The sequence below is a fragment of the Anolis carolinensis genome, chromosome 6 (genome assembly GCF_035594765.1).
Source record: "Anolis carolinensis isolate JA03-04 chromosome 6, rAnoCar3.1.pri, whole genome shotgun sequence".
NCBI lineage: Eukaryota > Metazoa > Chordata > Lepidosauria > Squamata > Dactyloidae > Anolis > Anolis carolinensis.
The window spans coordinates 20,251,307-20,275,332 of NC_085846.1; the positions used below are offsets into that span (position 1 = coordinate 20,251,307).

At 46.4% G+C, this 24,026-nt stretch overlaps 1 protein-coding gene and 1 long non-coding RNA gene across 2 annotated transcripts in view; one reads left to right on the forward strand and one right to left on the reverse strand.

Annotated features, from left to right (window-relative positions):
- LOC134292401 (uncharacterized) overlaps positions 1-13,556 on the reverse strand; it is a 24,628-nt gene extending 11,072 nt beyond the window's left edge. The window contains exon 1 of the long non-coding RNA XR_009999630.1: positions 13,422-13,556. This is a non-coding gene — a long non-coding RNA (uncharacterized LOC134292401). The remainder of the gene's footprint in view (positions 1-13,421) is intronic.
- On the forward strand, positions 13,445-22,866 carry LOC134292400 (basic salivary proline-rich protein 1-like). The gene is made up of 2 exons (XM_062957222.1): positions 13,445-14,001; positions 22,811-22,866. Exons 1-2 carry the CDS (start codon positions 13,445-13,447, stop codon positions 22,812-22,814), a joined length of 561 nt encoding a protein of 186 aa, XP_062813292.1. The 3' UTR covers positions 22,815-22,866.
- The last annotated feature ends 1,160 nt before the right edge of the window (positions 22,867-24,026 follow it).

Here is a 24,026-nt window from a genome sequence, read left to right on the forward strand (position 1 = left end):
CTCCCACAATTCCTAACAACCTACTGGCTGTTAGGAATTGAAGTCCAAAAACATGGAGAACTGAAGTTTGCCCCTGCCTGCTCTATAGGGCTCTGTACAGTGTAACTACTATTTGCCCTATTTTTGGGAAAATACTATCTACATTGGCAGACACAATTTAAAGAATGCACAGACCTGATCATGGGATGAGTGCCTATGATCTCATCTGGGGTGTGTCTACACTGGCTAGGTTAGCCATTGACATTTACAGAAGCACCCTCAGCAGATAAGAACTGGAATGGAGATCAGTGGGTGATTAGGAGCAGCAATGGTGGTAATAAAGGCATGATCCATCCTCTTTCCCTGCACTGAGTGATCAGCATAGAGAAAGGGTGCTTGCTTCAGGGTCTGCCTGGATAGACGACCAGGCCAAAAATGACCTAAGAATCATAGAATCATAGAATAGTAGAGTTGGAAGAGACCTCATGGGCCATCCAGTCCAACCCCCTGCCAAGAAACAGGAAATCACATTCAAAGCACCCCCGACAGATGGCCAGCCAGCCTCTGCTTAAAAGCCTCCAAAGAAGGAGCCTCCACCACACTCCGGGGCAGAGAGTTTCACTGGCAAACAGCTCTCACAGTTAGGAAGTTCTTCCTGATGTTCAGGTGAAATCTCCTTTCCTGTAGTTTGAAGCCATTGTTCCGCATCCTACTCTCCAGGGCAGCAGAAAACAATCTTGCTCCCTCCTCCCTATGACTTCCCCTCACATATTTATACATAGCTATCATGTCTCCTCTCAGCCTTCTCTTTTGCAGGCTAAACATGCCCAGCTCTTTAAGCCGCTCCTCATAGAGCTTGTTCTCCAGACCCTTGATCACTTTAGTTGCCCTTCTCTGGACACATTCCAGAATGTCAACATCTCCCTTCAACTGCGGTGCCCAGAATTGGACACAGTATTCCAGGTGTGGTCTGACCAAGGCAGAATAGAGGGGGAGCATGACTTCCCTGGATCTAGACACTATAGCCAGCTGTTCACACTGCTCTGAAGCCCCACAATACTCCAAAGTTCCCAGCAAACTCTGGAGTATTCCTCAATTTTGCTTAAAGTGGAATAAAGCCAGAGTAAATCTAGAATGCTCACCATAACTGCTGTGTACCATGAAGCCAGGCTTTGATTCATTTGTGATGGGTTAAGTTTTTTTTTAACAGCGTAAACAATCTTCCGAAACTGGGGGAAACATTTCATAATGTTCATTTGTGCTTTTGGACTTTTAAAAAAAGGTTAAATCATGCTAGGAGGCCCTGTTATCTGTTTAAAGCGTGAATGATCTCTCCAAAGAGGCTTTTAGGGGAGGCTGTTCACCTTCCCTTCCTTCTTTAAAAAGCATGCGATCTGGGATGCTACACAAAGAGCCCAAGATGGTCACATATGGTGCTACGATGACACATTGTTCACCCTTGTTCTTTGTCAAGAGACTACTTGACTACTTCAGATTACTTGACTCTGACTTTTAGCCTGTCTCGTTTGCAGTTGGTACTTGTCTGCCATTATCTTGTTTCTGCTCTTGTCCTTGTGCACGCTGCGTACCTGTTCCTTGCCAACAGACCAGTCTCGATTGTTACTCAGAACACAGGCAACTGAACTGGACATAGGCATTTCATGGAAGAGACTATTATAAGAACAGCCTCTTGAACCCAGAGGTGGAAATACGGCTGAGTCAAAGGTCTGAGGCCCCTTCTACATTGTCTCCTTATATCCCAGGATCTGATCACAGGTTATCTGCTTTGAATTGGATTATATAAATCTCCATTGCCATATAATCTGAGATAAGCAGATAATCTGGGATCAGATTCTGAGAGATAAGGACAATGTAAAAGGGTCTCATAAGGCCGTAGCTAAGCAAAGAGACCTTCAAAGACCATCTAGACGATCTCATAGGACCATAAGTAAGCAAAGAGACCTCCAAAAACCAGGTAGACTTAGGCCAACCCTAAGTCTAAGTTTAGGACAGGGGCCAGGTCAATGATCTTGGAGGGCCGCATCTGGCCCACCGGCCTTAGTTTGGGGACCCCTGGTCTAAAGCATCTCTCTCATATGAGAATCTAATAAAATCTCTGTCTAGTTTGAAAGTCCAATTGAGTCTGAACTGTACTGTTTCTACTGGCATCTGAAAGCATACTGTTTCTAAAATGGAGTCTTGAGACATGAACAAACCTAGATCTAATCACATGGTCTGCAGCCCTTCCTGCATACCAATACACACATATACAATACAGTAAGCAATCTGAATTATATACATAACAAATAACTAGTGGAAGCTTGAAGATGGTTGCTATTTTCAACAAATACTCTTACTTACTTGCTGGATTTGGTAACAAGGAGACCTGATGATGCAACATAAAAATCTGATTTGATCATTGCTTGAACTGACATAAGTCTGAACACATTTTCTACTATAAGTTCTCATCAAAACCTAAATCTATGTGAGTCCCAATTGGGTTGCAGTGAAAAAATGGTCAACAGTTCTAAAACCAAGAATGCCTCCTTCAGAGGCATCACATTTCAGAGACAACTCTGAAAAATCTAAGAAAAAGATAAAGAACCAGACCTTTCTTGCAACTTTCTACTGAAATATTTTCTTTGCAGTAACATTCTCATGTATAGTTTTCTAGCCATAATATGTCTAGAAAAAACGGGAGTATATTAAGGTATGCCAAGAAGATCTGGCCCATCTGTGTGGGTGGACTGGGGGCACACAATTTAATGGAAAGGGCTGGCAAACCCCAAAGTGGTGACAGAAGATGCCTTCATAATTACCATGACATGTCCCAGTATCCAAAATAGCCCTGCAGCCGTGTTACTCGCTCGGCCAGCGCTAAGCCTTCGAGGGGACATTGCAAGTCCATAGCCTGAGGAAAGCACTGACACTTGAGAAGAGAGGCCACGACCCGTCTCCTCTTTCTTACCTCATTTCTAGCATCACGAAATGCTCATACTGACTTGCTTTAATCCTGGCCCATCCATCTACTTTCTCATTAACTTTTCAACCTTTCCCACCCAAAAATATTTAAACTCTCACAGCTGAAGAAGGCAGAAGCTGAAACACTTTGGGGGGTAACAACATGAATATGGAAGATTTGCTTTTTAATCACACAGACATTTTATATTATATAATAATATGCCAACCTATTCCTATAGAGAGCCAATGTGGTATAGTGGTTCGAGTGCTGGACTCTGGAGACCAGGATTTAAATCCCTGCTCATCCAAATTCCCATTTTGACCATAGACCATAGAAACTGACTACACAATACACATACTCTCAGCCTCCAAAGAATGGCAAAGGCAAGCTCTGAATCAATCTTGCCAAGAAAACCCTATGATAGGGTGGCCACTAGTCTGGAGTGACTTGAAGGCACACGGTAAAATAACAAATTCCCATATTTTCAATAAAAGCTTTGGTTTGCAGAAACTGGTGAGTGAAGTTTTATATATCACAAACATTAACATGATCATGTGCTACTTTCAACCTGTTATACAACCCAAGGAAGCAATGGCTAGTGGTCAAGCTGGCAACTAATCCCTTGCAGGTTTTGCCTCTTCGTGCTGCATAAACTCCCACATTATCTGCTTTGAACTAGAATATATGGCAGTGTGGACTCAAATAACCTAGGGCCCTTCCACACAGCCCTATATGCCAGAATATCAAGGCAGAAAATCCCACATTATGAGTGTGGACTCAGATATCTCAGTTCAAAGCAGATATTGTGGGATTTTCTGCCTTGATATTCTGGGTTATATGGCTGCGTGGAAGGACCCTGAGAGTCAGGCCCCTAATTGCTTATAACTCAGGATCCTTCTACACTACCATATAATCCAGAATATCAAGGCAGATAATCCACATTATCCGCTTTGAACTGGTTTATCTGAGTCTACACTGCCAGATAATCCAATGCAAAGCAGATAATCTGGATTTTATACAGCTTTGTAGAAGGGGACTCAGTGGCAACTGCTTCACTAACCGAGGCATACTTGTATATGTAATCAATGTAGAACAATTTCTTGCTAGGAACTAATACTTGTCTTCAGCGATCTGTATTAATTTTACATAGCTGCATTCAGATTAATGGGGCGAGGATGTGTGTGGTTGTTTCAAAGATCTCTTCTGGACTTTTAACTAAGGACCTTTCCAGGCAGGCCCTATATTCCAGGATTTGATCCCAGGCTTTCTGTTCATCCCAGGTTATCTAGCAGTACAGACTCATATAATTCAGTTAAAAATAGAAAACCTGGGATCAGATCCTGGGATATAGGGCCTGTCTGGAAGGGCCCTAATATCCCACCTTTCTCCTGTTATGGGATATTTGCACAAACTCACACATGACCATATCCCTATACACACATTTCTCCCTAGCCTTTCAAATACGCCCATCAATTGAGAACAATATTTCATGAATTGGATGAACCTTTATCTACTCTGGGAATTAAAGTATCAATACTCCTTTTGCTATATATCCTGCCGTACTTCTTCTAAAGCAAAAACTTTGGATTAGAATTTTTGCCTAATTCAGGAGACACTACTGACCTAAGATTTAACTATAGTTTTAGCTGATATTTTGGGTTATATTACTGTGTGGAAGGGCTGTGAGGTAGGGATATGATGTTTTCATACCCACAAAGGGCCCTTCCACACAGCCATATAAACCAGAATATCAAGACAGAAAATGTCAAGGACAGAACGCCACAAGATTCAAAGTAACAGAGTTTATTAGATTACAGAACTCAAAAATGCCCGTAAAACACAAGGGCCAGGCAATTTTTGCCTTTAGGAGCAAAAAGGGGCAAAAGTAAATGTTCAAAAGATAAACCGGATTAAACCGGAGTTTAATCCGGGTAAAAACAAACTGCTTTCTTCAGCCTGGGTATAAACAAAACGAAAGCCAAGGAACAAAAGATAAAGAATGCAACTAATTGGCAGCAGATTCCTCTCTGCTGCCAACACTGTGTTTAGAGTAACTTGCGTCGCTCCCACACACACACACAGCAGACAGGATTCCAACACGAACAATTCAGCCAGGGATTTTAGCAGTAGAGTAGACCAGTTCCGTTCCGTAGATCAAAGCCAGAAGCAGACGTTTGTAGTTTTTCCAAGTCCAAGAAGGGGGGAAGACAAGCCGTGGTCAGTTCAGTCCGAGTTCTCAAAGCAGGAGATGGCGTCCGTCAAGAAGACGACGGAAGGTCAAGCTAATAAGAGTAAGCACAGGTTTGCACAAACAAATGCCCACACAATCCCTCCCGCCGTCTGACCCTGGATTCCAATCAACTTACGTCTCAGCACAGGAAAGTACACAAGTCTTCAGGGAAGCGTCCCACACACACACACGAATCCCAAGCGTTTGCCCAGATTACCTTGCCCGACGCAATTTGCAATTGCTCCCAAGCCCCATTTTATGCCAGTTACAAATCTTCATCACTGTCAGCTGTCCTCCTTAACCCGGGCGTTTCCTCATCACTTTCCTCGTCAGAGCTGGAACACCTCTGACTACGCCCAACAGCATCTCCAGCTGTGGATCCCGTCCCATCCCTCCAGCTAAGCCATGGGTCTAATCCTGAAGGTCCCCATTCATCTTCTGCCCCATCATGGCCAGTGGCCCCCAATTCCTCCCTTACCCGAGTCCAATCCATCTCATCCTCCTCTGAGCTAACCAGCCCTTCCTCCATTCTCTCCGTAAACCCTTCGAAAGACTCTTCGTCAGATGGTGCTGCAAATATGTCTCGCAGTCTTTTTCTCTCTCGCTCCTCGAGAGTATCCGACTCTCGAGGAGTCTTACGCCCACGCCTGTCAGAAACAGAGCCACGAGGCTCAATCATAACACTATCCCCTCTCACAAAGGCCTCCTCCCCCGATGGCGGAGAAGTGGCAGTGATACCCTCCGCTATAGCACCACGACGACTAGAGGTATCAAGTTTCAACAGCGAACGATGAAAGACTGGATGGACCTTTAAACTAGACGGTAAACGCAAACGAAACGCAACAGAAGAAATCTTTTTAACGATAGGAAAGGGACCCAAATACCGAGGCGCAAACTTTCCCCCAGCCTGTTTAATATGTTTGGAAGATAACCACACCAAATCCCCTTCTTCCAACTCCTCCCCTGCCTGCCTGTGGCGGTCAGCCTGAGTCTTCTGCGTTGCCTTAGCTTCCAACAGTAAGCGACGGGCAACATCATGCAATGCAGCCATTTCCGTAGAGCGGTACACAGGGTCCGAAGAGACCACATTGGTCGACGGCGCCACACCTCCCCGTGGGTGAAAGCCATAAGTAAGCTCAAACGGCGTATGCTGACTAGACGTGTGCACCGCATTGTTGTAAGCAAATTCCGCCACCGGTAACCACTTCACCCAAGCCGTGGGTTGATCTAAACAAAAACAACGCAGATACTGCTCTAAGAGCCCATTAACCCGTTCCGACTGTCCATCCGTTTGCGGATGGAAGGCGGACGACACGTTTAACTTAGTCCCCAAGCACTCATGGAAGTGTTTCCAAAAGCGTGACACAAATTGCGGAGCCCTATCGGAAATAATCACCTCGGGTGCTCCGTGCAAGCGATAGATGTGCTTTGTAAATAGTAAGGCCAACGTAGGGGCCGCCGGAATGGTTGAACAAGGAATAAAATGAGCCAGTTTACTAAATAAATCCACCACCACCCAAATACAAGTATAACCCCCAGACTTAGGCAAATCAGAAATGAAATCCATGGAAATGATTTGCCATGGCCTCTCCGGAACAGGTAAAGACGACAACAACCCTCTAGGGCGCCCAACAGGCGTCTTACTCTGCTGGCAAACGGCGCAGCTGTCACAAAAGCGCAGAATGTCTTGCCGCATCTTTGGCCACCAGTAGCTCCTGGTGATAAGCTGTACGGTCTTGAACCTGCCAAAGTGCCCAGCCATGGGTTCGTCATGGTGGGCTCTAATCACCTCCAACCTGAGGGCCCCCACTGGTACGTAAACCTGCCCCCTACGCACCAATACCCCGTCTTGATCTTGGAGATGCGGCAGTATGGTACGGTTACCTGCTGAGAGCAGCATCAGTTGCTCCTGTGTCCACACATCATCTTTCTGAGCCTCAAGGATCTGATCATGTAACCCGAGCTCATTATCTACAACACACAGCGAGGCAGTAGGCAAGATGGTCTGACATACTACCTGCTCATTGGTCTTAAATTCTGGCTTGCGGGATAAAGCATCGGCCCGCAAGTTTGCCTTCCCCTCCACGAACTGCACCTTGAAGTTAAACCTGGAGAAAAACAAAGCCCAGCGGATTTGACGCTGGTTTAACTTCTTTGCTGTTTGCAAGTGCTCTAAGTTCTTATGATCAGACCTGACCACGATCTGATGCCGTGCCCCTTCAAGCCAGTGCCGCCACACCTCAAACGCCACCTTAATCGCCAACAACTCCTTCTCCCATATGGTATAGTTCTGCTCGAAGGGTGTTAGTTGCCGCGAGTAAAATCCACAGGGACGCAAGGTCCCTGAGGAATCCTTCTGAGACAATACAGCCCCCAACGCGTAGCTAGAAGCGTCCGCCTCTACCACGAACGGTTTGTCAACATCAGGATGGGTTAGTATGTTGTCCGATTGAAAACTAGACTTAAGTTGTAGAAATGCCTCGTGAGCTTCCCGCCCCCACACAAATGGCTGTTTCTTGCGCAGAAGCTGCGTCAAAGGTACCGTGAGCTTTGCAAAATTCGGAATAAACTCCCGGTAGTAATTAGCGAAACCTAAGAACCTTTGTACATCCTTCTTAGTCTTCAGCTCCTGCCATGAGTTGACGGCGTCAACCTTATGTGGGTCCATTTTAAGTTCCCTACCTGACACTACATGACCTAGGAACTCCACTTCAGGCACATGAAAGACGCACTTGGAAGCCTTGGCGAAAAGCCCATTAGCCCGCAATCGGTGCAGAACCTGCTTGACATGTTGGCGATGTTCTTTCTCGTCCTTAGAAAAAATCAAGATATCATCCAAATAAATCACTAAAAATTGGTCAATTAGGTCCCTGAACACATCGTTCATGAACCTCTGGAAGACCGCAGGAGCATTACAAAGCCCAAAAGGCATGACTCGGAACTCGTGGCATCCGAAACACGTGTTAAATGCCGTCTTCCATTCATCCCCTTCCCGTATACGGATTAAGTTATAGGCCCCCCGCAGGTCAAGCTTGGTAAAGACCTTAGCCCCTTGCACCCTTGATAACAGTTCCGAGATTAAAGGGAGCGGGTACCTATCCCGAATGGTGTATTTGTTTAGGATCCGATAGTCGCAGACCAGCCTAAGTTCCCCAGTCTTTTTGGCTACAAAGAATACTGGTGCCGCAGTTGGAGAACTAGATGGGCGAATAAACCCCTTGGCTAAATTTTCATCTAGAAACTCCCGCAAAGCTTGCCTTTCCGGTACAGTCAAGGCATACAGCCTCCCTGCTGGCAGTTTCGCACCTTCTGCCAACTTGATGGCGCAATCATATGGCCTGTGCGGTGGTAATTTGTCCGCTTCTTTTTTACAAAATACATCAGAGAACTCCCCATACTCAGCAGGCACTCCCTCCATATCAGAATGAGTAACATTTAGAGTGCAACAATCCTGCCTCTTTAAAATCACTTTACGTGTTGCCCAATCTACTTGTGGGTTTACTACAGCTAGCCAATCCATCCCCAGGATCACATCATATCTAGGCAAGCTCGTAATATCCCACACAAACGTTCCCGTTACTCCCTGCACCTCCCACGTTACTGCTGAGGTTTCCTGGTTAACCACCCCAGTCTCCAGCAGTCTCCCATCTGCTCCTTCCACCCACACGTCGCATGCTTTGCGCACCTTAGGAATGCCATGCTTCTTAGCAAACTCAGTATCAACATAAGAGACCGTGGCCCCTGAGTCCAGCAGTGCCAGAGTAGAAACAAGTTCCCTTCCCCCAACAGATAATGTAATGGGTACGAAAACATGCTTCCTCCCCTCAGTTGACTGCTTGAGGAGCCCTAGTGCGTTGGACTCACGTCGCACTAGGGCTGGCCTTTTCCCGAAAGCTGGGAAGGTTTCACATTACAACTTTTGGCAAAATGCCCAGCATTCCCACAGTACAAACACAAGCCCAGCTGCCTCCTACGGCTCTTTTCCTCTGTAGACAGCTTTTTAAAGACCCCAAGCTCCATGGGCTCTTCCCCCATCACCACAGGTGCCCTGGTTACATGCATGGGTGGCGCACACATTGCTTTTGAATGTTTACGAGCCTCGAACCTTGCGTCTAAACGCAGCACCTTAGCTACTAAGGCGTCCCAGCTTTCAGCCGGCTCCAAGCGTGCTAGTTCATCCTGGAGCATATCATTTAACCCGGCAGTAAATAAAAGCATGAATGCATTTTCCCCCCAATCCAGCTGGTGGCGATACAGGTTAAACTTATTCAAGTAATCCAAAACAGTCCCCTTTCCCTGTTTCAACCGATACAGAGCCCACCCAGCGTTCTCCGTGCGGAGAGGATCCCCAAAAGTATCAGTTAACAACTTTTTGAAATTATTCAAATTGTCCTTGACTGGGTCATTTCCCAAAATTAAATTAGTGGCCCATTGTCCTGCGGGACCGGTCAACAAACTCAAAATAAAGGCCACCTTGCTAGTGTCTGTGGGAAAAGCATGAGCACTGAGCTGAGAAAAATAAAGCTCCACTTGTGCCAAAAAGGTTGGCAACTTGCACCTGGTTCCGTCAAAGCGTTCAGGAGTCAAAACATGTCCTTTCACGGCATGAGCGGTTTGGCTAACGGTAAAAGCCGTTTGCAATTGGTCTAATTTGGCTCTTAACTCATCCATCGTCTTCCTGACGGGTTTATTGCTGCAATAAACCTTTTATGGGCGTCGGGCAATCTGTCAAGGACAGAACGCCACAAGATTCAAAGTAACAGAGTTTATTAGATTACAGAACTCAAAAATGCCCGTAAAACACAAGGGCCAGGCAATTTTTGCCTTTAGGAGCAAAAAGGGGCAAAAGTAAATGTTCAAAAGATAAACCGGATTAAACCGGAGTTTAATCCGGGTAAAAACAAACTGCTTTCTTCAGCCTGGGTATAAACAAAACGAAAGCCAAGGAACAAAAGATAAAGAATGCAACTAATTGGCAGCAGATTCCTCTCTGCTGCCAACACTGTGTTTAGAGTAACTTGCGTCGCTCCCACACACACACACAGCAGACAGGATTCCAACACGAACAATTCAGCCAGGGATTTTAGCAGTAGAGTAGACCAGTTCCGTTCCGTAGATCAAAGCCAGAAGCAGACGTTTGTAGTTTTTCCAAGTCCAAGAAGGGGGGAAGACAAGCCGTGGTCAGTTCAGTCCGAGTTCTCAAAGCAGGAGATGGCGTCCGTCAAGAAGACGACGGAAGGTCAAGCTAATAAGAGTAAGCACAGGTTTGCACAAACAAATGCCCACACAATCCCTCCCGCCGTCTGACCCTGGATTCCAATCAACTTACGTCTCAGCACAGGAAAGTACACAAGTCTTCAGGGAAGCGTCCCACACACACACACGAATCCCAAGCGTTTGCCCAGATTACCTTGCCCGACGCAATTTGCAATTGCTCCCAAGCCCCATTTTATGCCAGTTACAAATCTTCATCACTGTCAGCTGTCCTCCTTAACCCGGGCGTTTCCTCATCACTTTCCTCGTCAGAGCTGGAACACCTCTGACTACGCCCAACAGCATCTCCAGCTGTGGATCCCGTCCCATCCCTCCAGCTAAGCCATGGGTCTAATCCTGAAGGTCCCCATTCATCTTCTGCCCCATCATGGCCAGTGGCCCCCAATTCCTCCCTTACCCGAGTCCAATCCATCTCATCCTCCTCTGAGCTAACCAGCCCTTCCTCCATTCTCTCCGTAAACCCTTCGAAAGACTCTTCGTCAGATGGTGCTGCAAATATGTCTCGCAGTCTTTTTCTCTCTCGCTCCTCGAGAGTATCCGACTCTCGAGGAGTCTTACGCCCACGCCTGTCAGAAACAGAGCCACGAGGCTCAATCATAACAGAAAATCCCATGATATCTGCTTTGAACTGAGTTATCTGAGTCCACACTTCCATATATTCCAGGTCAAAGCAGATAATGTGGGATTTTTTTCAGCTGTGTGAAAGGAGCTCAAGTCAAGAGACAAAAAGTATTCTATGTGTTGTCGAAGGCTTTCATGGCCAGGATCACAGGGTTGTTGTATGTCTTTCGGGCTGTGTGGCCATGTTCCAGGAGCATTCTCTCCTGACGTTTCGCCCACATCTATGGCAGGCATCCTCAGAGGTTGTGAGGTATGGAGAAAACTAAGTTTAGTTTTCTAGTTCTAGTTGCTTAGTTTTCTCCATACCTCACAACCTCTGAGGATGCCTGCCATAGATGTGGGCGAAACGTCAGGAGAGAATGCTTCTGGAACATGGCCACACAGCCCGAAAGACATACAACAGCCCAAAAAGTATTCTATGTCTGAGTCTCTGCTGCCATCTAGTGACCAACCGGTGAATCAGCTACTCCTTTAATTTTTTCTAGGTTCACCAAAATGTTTCTAACAGTTTGAGGGCTGCACACATGTACCTACCCATGTGCATGAACGTAACACTCACATGTTCATTCTCATACAATGGAAAGTGGAATTCATACATAGAGAGCTGGATCTCTTTCCCCTGGCAGGTGGGCTTTAGAATACAGAGAGCCCTTGTTTTCTCCTGGTATCAATCACCCATGGTTTGAAACTATTTTTAGAAAATTCAAAAAGGAAAATTTTACCATTTGTATAAAGGATGCCATTTTACTATAGTATTCTTTATAAGAGGGGCTTGAGCATCTATGAAACCAAACCCCAATGGATATCAAGGGCCCAGTGTACTGTTATGAGCTATCCCAGAGCATACAGAATCTCTAGATATGGAGAGCTGACTCTATTATTAACTGGGGCAACCTAGGCCTCTTCCACACAGCTGTAGAAAATCCACATTGAATTGGATTATATGGCAGTGTGGACCTAGATAATCCAGTTCAAAGTAGATGTTGTGAATTATCTGCCTTGATGTTCTGGGTTATATGGCTGTGTTCTGGGTTATATGGCTGTGTTCTGTGGTTATATGGCTCACCCCAAAGGGGATTCAGAGTGACTTATAAGTTATATGCACATACAATATATTAAATTATTAGCATAGCACAATATTAGTATCATGTACTATATTGTACTAGATCACTATACTGCAATATTATTAGTAATATCACATGTAATATATAAAATATACAGTAGAGTCTCGCTTATCCAACCTTCGCTCATCCAACTTTCTGTATTATCCAACGCAGTCTGCCTTTGGTGCTAAATTTGTAAATATAGTAATTACTACATAACGTTACTGTGTATTGACTGCATTTTTTGCCGATTTGTTGTAAAACCTGATGTTTTGGTGCTTAATTTGTAAAATTGCAACATAATTTGACGTTTAATAGGCTTTTTCTTAATCCCTCCTTATTATCCAACATTTTACTTATCCAGCATTCTGCAGGCCTGGTCATGTTGGATAAACAAACTCTACTGTAATTATTATACTGTATTATAATTAGTATTATATTGTATCACATTACAATATTATTATCAATATTATATGTACATACAATATACTATATTATTAGCATAGCACAATATTAGTATTATACATTAGTAGATTGTTGAGGGGGGAAGGGCTCCTCACTGATGAGACAGGAGGCATGGTGTCTATGCTAGAAAAGAGGCTGGAGTGTCCTACCAAGGGGAAATGTCTCAATGTGATGAGGTGGATTGCTGGAGTTCCCTCCTTTCAGCACACTTCTGCCTCTTTTCAACCACGGAGGGCTATGCATGATGGCCAGAAGTAGTTTAACTCATGTGATGTGCTCAGTACCTCTCCATGCTTGAAAAGAAGCTGAAGTGTCCTATGGCTGGATAACTTCTCAATGTGATAAGTTGGTTAGAGCAGTAGTTCTCAACCTGTGGGTCCCCAGATGTTTTGGCCTTCAACTCCCAGAAATCCTAAAGCTGGTAAATCTGGCTGGGATTTCTGGGAGTCGTAGGCCAAAACACCTTGGGACCCACAGGTTGAGAACCATTGGGTAAGAGTGTGAGCCATACTCTCTCAGCCTCAGAGGAAGGTCATGGTACACCTAAGGACTAGCACTGCATAGTGACTGGAGTGTGGCCAACATGTCTGAAGAGGAGGGTCTCAACCCCCCCCCTTCAGCCCTGGGAGGGGCAGGATGGTCTTGGGCAGGGCACACCCTCTCAGCCAACCTCCCCCCCCCCGCGTCACACCCCCACCCCGTCACAATCCCCCCTCACAGCCAAGCCCCCCTGCCTCCTCCTGCCCCCCATTTGTCCTAGCTCGTTGTCGCTCCCGCGCCCCCTTACCCCTTTCCTGAGAGTTGACGAGAATGGATGAAACAAGGCGCCCATTGTGGGCAGTTAAGGAGCGACTGCAAAAAGAGGCCCAAGAGAAAAGGTCCGTCATTAGGGCCAGAAGAGAGGAGGCCACCCAGCCCCCGGCCCCACCCCGCCTGGTCCGGGCCCGGCTGTTCCCCGCTCTCGGGGAGGCCGGGCCCGGGCCCCAAGCGGGAAAACAGCGGCCCCCTCGGCCTAAAAAACAGGGCCCACTGAAGCCCCTCATGGGGCGGAGCGAACCCAAGGGGGCGCTGCCGCTCCTGCCGGGCCTGCCTGTACCGGTGGCGCCCTCAGGCGGGGCCAGGGCCGGGCCTCCAAGAAGGCGGCAGCCGCGCCGGCAGGAAGGGCCCCTGGGTCAACTGGCGAGGAGGGAGCCGGAGGGGGCGCTGCCCGCCCTCGACCTGCCCCCTCCCGCCCCGGAGGCCCCTCCTCGCCAGGATCCCGACAACATCTGGGTCCCCCAGGGGCGCCTCCTGCCTGACATCCGGCTGCCCTTCCCCGCGCCTCCCCCGCCCTGGGCGCCGCTCAACATGCTCGCCAGGAGATACGGGTAAGTACGCATGCGCAGCACCCTGTCTGCACTTCAATGTTTTTATTCTGTCAGTTTTTTGAATGTTCTTCTTTATTTACTGTTCTGATTTTAGAGTTTTTTTAAATAATACTAGTCGCCAGATTTTGTTCATTTTCATGGTTTCCTCCTTTTTGTTGACATTGGCCAAGTCAAGGTGGAGTTCAATTTCCTGACACAAAACAATCGGGGCCAGCTAACCTGTGCCGTCCGCCGGACAATAAAAAGCTATAAAACTGAAACGTGCTGTCCTTTATCCGGGCGAACTGCAAATCCCTATAAGCTGTCCTATAGATATTGAACGACTGAGTCTGGATAACTTCAAAAAAGGATGTTTATTCATACAAGGTTGTAAACCTGGCACAGATCTTAAAGTTGCAGAAAATGAAACAAATTTCCATAGGTTTTAGTTGCAGAATTATCCCTGGTTCCAGAAGGCAAAAGTGATTATAAAACCACTATACCCTAATCACGCTGCCTATGTTAGAAGGAGAAACTCTTTCCTTCCCTATCTTTACAGCAAAGATTAGTTCTAGAAGCGATGGAATAACTTTGCTCCTCTAACTAGATTTCCTATTCCAGATCAATATAATTCAATACTTATCTAATTTGGATAGGCTTAGATTGGCCTGGTTTTGAGGATGATTTGTCCCAGTTAGCCTTGCACAGCTCCAGCACGTTGGAAAACTATAGCCAGAATGAGGCTCCAAAATGGAGACTAGACCCTGGTAAAAAGGGCGGTCCTAAGATGTTGCACTCTTTGACCAATCACTGCAAAGAAAACTGCAGCCAGCTTTTGCAGATTCCAAGCCACTTTTCCTGGGCTTTGCAGCCAGAGGCTGAAACAAGATGCAAAGGAGGGAAAACAAACAAACGACCAATAGGTAAGGCAAACCATCGTCCTGGGGGACGGAACACTCCCCGCTAAATTCCCAGGATGTGGGAATTTACCAATCAAAAACATACAAACACCTTTGTATACACAACAATAAAACAGTATAAAACTTACCCACTTTGGACAGGCAACACGAAATTGCTGGTTGGTCTGTCCAGGACAGATATTTTGTCCTTACTATGAGTCTTTACCTGAACTTTTCTAACCTTACCGTCAGGGCAAGGAAAGGTCTTTAGTATAATGCCCATAGGCCAGGCATAGCGGGGCAAGTCTTTGTCCTTTAGCAACACAAGGTTTCCCACCTTGAAATTGTCCTCTGGGGTTTGCCAGAGTCTTCTGGTTGGAAGCTGGCTTAAGTATTCGGCCTTCCACCTCTTCCAGAAGTGGTTGGCTAAGGTCTGCACATGCAAAATTGGTGCCACAGTCCGATCGAATTGACTTAATTGGCCCACTGAGGGCTATGAACCTTTTCAATGCGTTTATGAATGATGAAGTGTCCATTCCCTCTGCAACCTCTATATGGACAGCTCGTACTGACAAACAAGTAAACAAAACCGCACATCTTTTGTTATTTACAACACCACCCCTGGTTTTCCTAGTGACAACCTCCCAAGGACCAAACACATCGATTCCCACATGGGAAAGGGGTGGGTCTGTCAAAGTCCTATCCTGAGGTAGTTCTGCCATTAACTGACTTTGACAGTTACGTCTGAGTCGCCGACATTTGACACACTTAAAAATAACACTGCTGACCAAACTTTTAGCATTTACCACCCACAGGCCTTCATTTCTAAGGGTCGCCTCAGTCAGAGTTTTACCCTGATGATGGATCCTTTCATGGTGATGCCGAACGAGCAGCAATGCAGTGTGACTATTAGGGGGTATGATGATGGGGTTTTTTATGCACGCCTTGAGTTTAGCTTTGGCTAACCTTCCTCCAACTCTCAAAATACCCTCCTTGCCTAGAAATGGGTTTAACTCACGCAAGAAACTCCGACTGGGGGTGTCAAGCCCTTGTTCTAACCTGGCTATTTCTAGACTAAACTCATGCCTCTGAACTGACCTGAATATTACTCCCTTAGCCTTCAACATGTCCTGAACTTGCAAAGGCTGACTATCTTTGCAGACTAAGCGATGTATAAGCCTAGCAACTGCTCTAAGAAGACTGTGCCACTCCGAAAAACGTTCAAAACGGTGTGGTTCCAGGCAAGATCTTTGGCCCATCTTGATTTCTGTGGTTGATTTGCAGGCTTTCACCTCTGCACTTCGTGAGACTTGAGCATTCATAATGTCCGAAAACCTTTGCTTATCTTTCGAGAACGCTGTGGCTTCGTCTCTCTCAGAGACTTTGAAGATGGAGGAATACTCTGGAGTTATTGCTTGGCAGTAGACTGAGATGTGACTTAGGCAACTGCGCACAAGTGTAGGACGTCCACCTTTAAGCACCTGTGCTTGATTGGAGTCCAACGACGATGGTGGGTGCATCTTGTTTATGCACACTGGGCCTGTAACTGTCCAGCCTAGTGGTAGCAGCTGAGCAATGGGCGCCCCTGGAGGTCCCTTAACTTGGTCGTTCACATAGAACAAGTTCGGACAGTCCGCACCAAGCAGAAGGGCAATGTCCACATCTGGACGGAAAGCAGGTATGGCATTCTTTAACCGTCGCAAATGTGGATGAGCCTCCACAACTTCTCTAGTTACAATTTGTTTTTTGTTCCGAGGGATGGAGGAACACTCAATCAGGTCTGGCAACTTGAACTGTCTCTTCTGGTCGCAAGAGGAGACAACAAAGCCAGATGCTATGCGACCCTGCAACTTCTTTTTTCCTGCACATGTAGTCATGGTGTAATCGACCATCTTGGTTTTAAGGTCAAACATGCGGAAGAACTCTGGAGTAGCTAGGGAGGCATCGCTCTGTGAATCTAGGGCCACATAGAGTCTCTTTTTAAGCCAAGGGCTCTTGGATGGATATACATCCGCTAGGCAGATAGGATGACAGACTCTGAACTGGTGCGAGTCAGAGCATAGTTCTGTGCAGGCGACTGCTGAAACCTCCACCTGCATCTCTGGTACGGCTGGCTTGTCGGTGTCTTCGACTGCTGACTTTTCTTTTGGTGAAGCGTTCTCTTTGGGGTGGGAGATGATATTGGAGTTGTGCATTGCGGTGCAATGCTTGAGGCTGTTGCATTTCTCACACTTGATGTTTTCTTTGCAGTTGGATGCAAAGTGTGGAGTTGCTCCACAGCATCTAAAGCAGATTCCCTGCTTTTGAACTAGCTGTTGCCTTTCTTTGTATGTCTTTCTACTAAACTCCCTGCAGTTGGCCAAGCTGTGAGGCTTTTGGTGAATAGGGCAAAGCAACTCTTTTACCTCCGACCTGGGTTCGTCAGTCTTGTGTTGAGTTTCGACTGCCTTTACGCTGACAGGTCTATTGGCCTCTCTAGGTGGTTTCTTGTCCACTTCAGGTGCCTTCTCTGGCTGGGTCCCTTGGTATAAGGTGGGGAGGCCCGTCTGTGGATCATTCCTTTCTCTGGCTGCCCTGGTGATGAACTGGACCAAATGAGAAAATGGAGGGTATGCCTGGGAGTGGGCCTCCTTGTAGTTGAAGACCTCCTGTCCCCAGCGTTCTTGCAAAGTGAAGGGCAGCTTGGTCAAGATCTGCCTCTGGGACAGGTGCTGATCGAGGCACTTCAAACCGGGCAGTTCTGGATTCTCCTTGGCCGACTCTAATTCCGCAAGGAGATCGCTGAGGTCCCACAAGAGTTTGAAGTCTTTGAGTTTTAAAGCTGGGAACCTTTGGAGCTTGTCCATAAGAGATGCTTCAATCTCTGTGCTGGCCCCATACCTCTGCTGCAACCTGGCCCAGGCCTTTTCCAGGGCTTTGTCGGGATCGGCTACGTGGGCTGCGTAGATCTTCTTAACTTGTGAGGATGAGGCTGGGCCCAACCATGCAGCCAGAAGAGTCAGTTCTTCCTCAGGCAATAACTTTAAGTCTCTGATTGCTCTCTGGAAGGTGGCCTTCCAGAGAAGAAATTCCTCAGGCTTGTCCGAAAACTTTTCGACACCCTTGTCCTTAAGATCTCTTCTGGGACTTCTGATGATGGAGACAAGCTGGGACTCCGGCGTCGAAGGGAACAATTGAGGAGTTTGCTGTTGTGGAGTGGACTCCCACCGTGTACCTTGCGTCAACCTTTGGCCTCTTGGAGGGATGACATCGACCACTGACGAATCGATGGTTCCCTGTGCAGCTGTCTGTAGGGGCCAACTAGCGCTCGGCCTTGAGGCCCTGATTGACTGACCTAGGGTTTTAGCAGGAGGCACAGGTAGCTCGAGCAAGGGTGAGCTCCCCGCTATGACGCTCTGCTCTGCAGGAAACTCAAAAGTGACTTTGGGGCCCTGCTCTGGGTAAGGAGAGAAGTCTCCCTGTTCCTCATCCGAAAACTGGCTGTACATGCTGCCAAGGTGCGCAAACACTTTGGCAGAAGGGTCCTGTATTGGTAACTGGCTTACATTTTCTTCTGTGAGTGGCTCAATTAGGGCCTTGGCCAAAGTCTCAGCCCTTACCCTTTTGGCTGCGGCATCCATCTTTATTCTAAGCATCTCTATACGAGCCTGTTCTATTTGCATTTCGCTTTGTCTACGGGCCTGTTCCATTTGCATTTCGCTTTGTCTACGGGCCTGTTCTATTTGCAGTCGTTGCTCTTCTTCTTTAAAGGGAAGGGTGAGATCAGCTGCCTTAGCATCAGCCTCCGCCCCCGCTACTTTGCTCTTTAGCTCCAGACGTGCAGCCTCCTTAATGTGCAAGGCAGCTAGGGAAGAGATGGCACTCCCAGCAGCAGAAGACTTGCTAGAGTGGCTGTGTTTAGACGATGCACGCTCCCTTAGTTTAGATACCTGGCTAGAGCGGTTGGACTTAAGACTAAGTGCCACAGCAGGTGATTTCAAAAGATTGGTCTCATGGCTGCATAAGGAAGACTGATTTCCTTTTGGCTCAGACCTTAGATTAACAGGTGGAGAACTAAATTCCAAGGCATCTAGAATTGCCCTCACCTTATTTTCTTTCTCATTAGTGTCAGCTAAGACACTCACTATTTCTAACTCTGAATCCTTGGCGTTAATGCGCTCGAGGACCTGGACTATCTTAGACACCAAACCCCTCCAGAGACCGAAGGTCTCTTCAAGGTCTGTCTGTAATATGGATGGCACCCTTGTAATACCCAAGCTCTCAATTCTGTCCATCAATGTTACAATTCGCTCCCATGCCGAACCTAACCTCACATGGAGGAGCTCCTTTTCATCTATTAGATGGGCTAGCATCTTGGCTGAAGGGTGCTTTATCCTTTGGGGCCTTTCATTCCTACTTTCAGCCTCAGAAGGAGGTATACCATCTGTATCGTCTTGAAATTGCATAGACATTATGTATTCTTAATAGCAAGTAAATTTACAACAAAAGCAAATACAACATATAACACAATGCACAACACTTAACCATAGCAGTATATATCACTAAGTAACTATACTTTACAAAGATTGTGACCTTTGGCGCCAAACTTTGGTAGGCAAGCTGCAAAATGCCAACTGACAGCAACTTGCCACTTGATACCTCCCTTGCCCGAGTGACGTAAACTGCCAAAATGGCGACTTCGCCAAATTTTCAAGCACCTTGTGCTCCGCGGCTCGAGGCCTGCCGCCGAAGGAGCACCGAGGCTGGCTTTGGAAAGGAGGAGAGAAGAGATGCCTCCTCCCCGCTGTGAAGGGAGGTCACCACCGCAGGTCAATGAGGCAGGTCACCACCGCAGGACGATGAGGCAGGTCACCACCGCAGGACGATGAGGCAGGTCACCACCGCAGGACGATGAGGCAGGTCACCACCGCAGGACGATGAGGCAGGTCACCACCGCCAGGCGATGAGGCAGGTCACCACCGCAGGACGATGAGGCAGGTCACCACCGCAGGACGATGAGGCAGGTCGAAGCCGGCCGAGTGCTCCGGCCGAACTCGCAGCAGCGTTGCCAGGCCTGTCCAGGTTCTAGCCTGGTTCTGGTGGGCTTCACGCCTCAGAGCCAGCCAAAGAACTGTCGCTGGTGCTCCGCGGCTCGAGGTCTACCGCCGAGGGAGCCCTGGACGTTGCTGGGAACTGCACAGCCTGTGCAAACCCAGAAAGCCACTGGGCCACGTGCGCACACGCGAGCCAAATAGCAAGGAAATAGAGCCCCACTATTTGACTCCTTCAGGTCTGAGAGCGGGCTCCACTGCCTCAGACGCTGGTAGAGTCTTTAGGTATGCAGACTGAGCTCAGGCGGAAAAGCCGCAGCCTATACTAAAACTTCCTAAACTATAAAAAACTATAAAGCCGTGCAAGCTAGCTGAAGCGGAAAAACCGCTGATCTACCTCAAAACTGTGCCGTCCGCCGGACAATAAAAAGCTATAAAACTGAAACGTGCTGTCCTTTATCCGGGCGAACTGCAAATCCCTATAAGCTGTCCTATAGATATTGAACGACTGAGTCTGGATAACTTCAAAAAAGGATGTTTATTCATACAAGGTTGTAAACCTGGCACAGATCTTAAAGTTGCAGAAAATGAAACAAATTTCCATAGGTTTTAGTTGCAGAATTATCCCTGGTTCCAGAAGGCAAAAGTGATTATAAAACCACTATACCCTAATCACGCTGCCTATGTTAGAAGGAGAAACTCTTTCCTTCCCTATCTTTACAGCAAAGATTAGTTCTAGAAGCGATGGAATAACTTTGCTCCTCTAACTAGATTTCCTATTCCAGATCAATATAATTCAATACTTATCTAATTTGGATAGGCTTAGATTGGCCTGGTTTTGAGGATGATTTGTCCCAGTTAGCCTTGCACAGCTCCAGCACGTTGGAAAACTATAGCCAGAATGAGGCTCCAAAATGGAGACTAGACCCTGGTAAAAAGGGCGGTCCTAAGATGTTGCACTCTTTGACCAATCACTGCAAAGAAAACTGCAGCCAGCTTTTGCAGATTCCAAGCCACTTTTCCTGGGCTTTGCAGCCAGAGGCTGAAACAAGATGCAAAGGAGGGAAAACAAACAAACGACCAATAGGTAAGGCAAACCATCGTCCTGGGGGACGGAACATAACCCCTCCTCACAAAGGATTCCCCCAGGCAGGAAGCAGACAGGTTTTGAAGCTGCAAGGCTTTCGAGGTGGCCAATTGCAATATTCACACTTGCCTCCAACAGACAAGAGTTCTTTTTCCCACCCTGAATATTTCACAGATACACTAGAGTCTCACTTATCCAAGCCTCGCTTATCCAAGTTTCTGGATTATCCAAGCCATTTTTGTAGTCAATATTTTCAATATATCATGATATTTTGGTGCTAAATTCGTAAATACAGTAATTACAACATAACATTACCACGTATTGAACTACTTTTTTCTGTCAAATTTGTTGTATAACATGATGTTTTGGTGCTTAATTTGTAAAATCATAACCTAATTTGATGTTTAATAGGCTTTTCTTTAATCCCTCCTTATTATCCAAGATATTCGCTTATCCAAGCTTCTGCTGCCTCGTTTAGCTTGGATAAGTGAGACTCTACTGTATATAGAATCATAGAATAGTAGAGTTGGAAGAGACCTCATGGGCCATCCAGTCCAACCCCCTGCCAAGAAGCAGGAAATCGCATTCAGAGCACCCCAGACAGATGGCCAGCCAGCCTCTGCTTAAAAGCCTCCAAAGAAGGAGCCTCCACCTAGAAACCTCCCTTGTTTAGTGTCCAGTATACCTCACAGCCTCTGAGGATCCCTGCTATAAATGTGGGCAAAAAGTCAGGAGAGAATGCTTCTGGAACAGGGCCATATAGCCCAGAAAACTCACAGCAACCCAATTGCCAGGCTTTTTGGCTACTCTTGGACTTATCAGGATTCTTAAGCAGCTCTATCCAGCCGTCTTTCTTAGCATTAACTATGGCTGTAGATAATTTGTGGCCTGCTGCTATAGTTTCATCACTGTACAGATTCTATAGAGTTCCACCTTGTCTTTTTGCATCAGCTGAAGGCCCCTCCCCCCAGTAACATGCTAAGTTAGTTATATATATAAAACACAATAACACAATATAATTTACAATATATAATAATATAACATATTGTATATACATATAATATTCATATTATATTGTAATATGATAGAATACTAATAATACAATATAATAATAATTATATTTTATATGTAATATTACTAATAATATTACAGCAGAGTCTCACTTATCCAACACTCACTTATCCAACGTTCTGGATTATCCAACGCATTTTTGTAGTCAATGTTTTCAATATATCGTGATATTTTGGTGCTAAATTTGTAAATACAGTAATTACTACATAGCATTACTGGGTATTGAACTACTTTTTCTGTTAAATTTGTTGTAAAACATAATGTTTTGGTGCTTAGTTTGTAAAATCATAACCTAATTTGATGTTTAATAGGCTTTTCCTTAATCCCTCCTTATTATCCAACATATTCGCTTATCCAACGTTCTGCCGGCCCATTTAGCTTGGATAAGTGAGACTCTACTGTACAATATATTGGTATAGTACAATATAGTAATTTATTGCCAGTATTGTACTATGCTAATAATATCATATTGTATGTAAATTTAATTTGTAAGCCGCTCTGAGTCCCTTTTGGGGTGAGAAGGGCGGGATATAAATGTAGTGTGTATATATATTTATAATTAAAATCCGTATGTACATGGTGTTCAGCTGGGGAGATGGAGAGGGGAAAAGGCCTCTCATAGAGAGGGGTGGGGAGAGAAAAGAGCACATGAGCACAAGGAAGGGAGGCAACTGTCACTCCTCCGTGTTCTTTTAACATTACAAGCTATATAAAATATATAAAAATGTCTTTTTGTTCTGTAGGTGAATGGATCATAGAATCCCGAAAACATCGAAAGCCCCGCTTTTATTTTCATAGGTAAGCAATTGCTGAGACGCCTGGATAATAATAATAATAATTTTAATTTTTGTACCCCGCCACCATCTCCCCAGAGGGACTCGGGGCGGCTTACAGATATAAAACCAGCATACAGTATACGGTTTTACAAAAACACACAAATAAATTTAAAAGGCGTTAAAAATCACAATCATTATAAAACACATGAAACACACTCAAAACCTGTAGACTGCGGGACGGCGCACCTGACCAGGGAGATGGACGGCCGAAAGACCACCGCGACCCCACCTCCCCTCCCCCCAGATCTGGCCTGCTGTTGCACCCCAAAACCCGGAGGACAGAGCTGGGTGAGATTTACCCCACCCAGCTCATCCAACCAGGTCTCAGTGATGTAAGCCAGGTCCGCCGCTTCATCCAAGATAAGATCCTGGATGATAGCTGATTTACCATTGACGGACCTGGCATTGAACAGCAGGATCCTCAATCCAAGGGGACCGTCATGGGTGCTACCACACTTAACCTTTTCCAGGGTCGCAAGAACTCTGTTGCACTTCTCCCTGGGATGACAGTAACCACTCCTCCTCCTCCCCCACACGACCTCAATGGTACCCCCCGGCTCCGGTCCACCCCCCACCCCTTGGGCAACAGGCAGAATGGAGATGGAATTGGGTGGCCCTAGTCAGCTCTCCGCTGCCAGGGAGCTCCCCGGAATTTTATCATAGGTATGGTCTAAGAATGTATCATGCGCGGACAGAAGGAGGGAGCAGTCAGGAGAATTAGACTGACTGAACAAAAGCAATGTCTGTGGGCAGGACTCGGAAATAGATTGAGAGGGGACTGGGGTTGAACTGGGGAATACTAAACAATTTCTTGGAGGGGATGGAGACCTAATTCGATGGTTACGGGCACTATCCATTTTGGGTCTGGTGGTAATATGAGGAGGCAGTTCGAAACCTGCCAGCAGAGGCCGAATTACGGGACCGAAAAACACCTTCCTGATACTAATTTCCCATAAGTTTAACAAAGATTTACCTGCCCAAAGCTCTTCAATTCATGAACTATCCTTGAAGGTGACAACGAGGCATGTAGAGCGGTCCCGAGCTTGAAAGTCCCTGCGTAGCCAGGAGATGGTCTTAATTCTGACTACATTTGGGCTTGTAGAAAGTATCTGAGTCAGGGACT

Bases quoted from the DNA above. Each gene is read 5' to 3' on its own strand.
- LOC134292400 (XM_062957222.1), top strand. From the start codon at position 13,445: ATGGATGAAACAAGGCGCCCATTGTGGGCAGTTAAGGAGCGACTGCAA.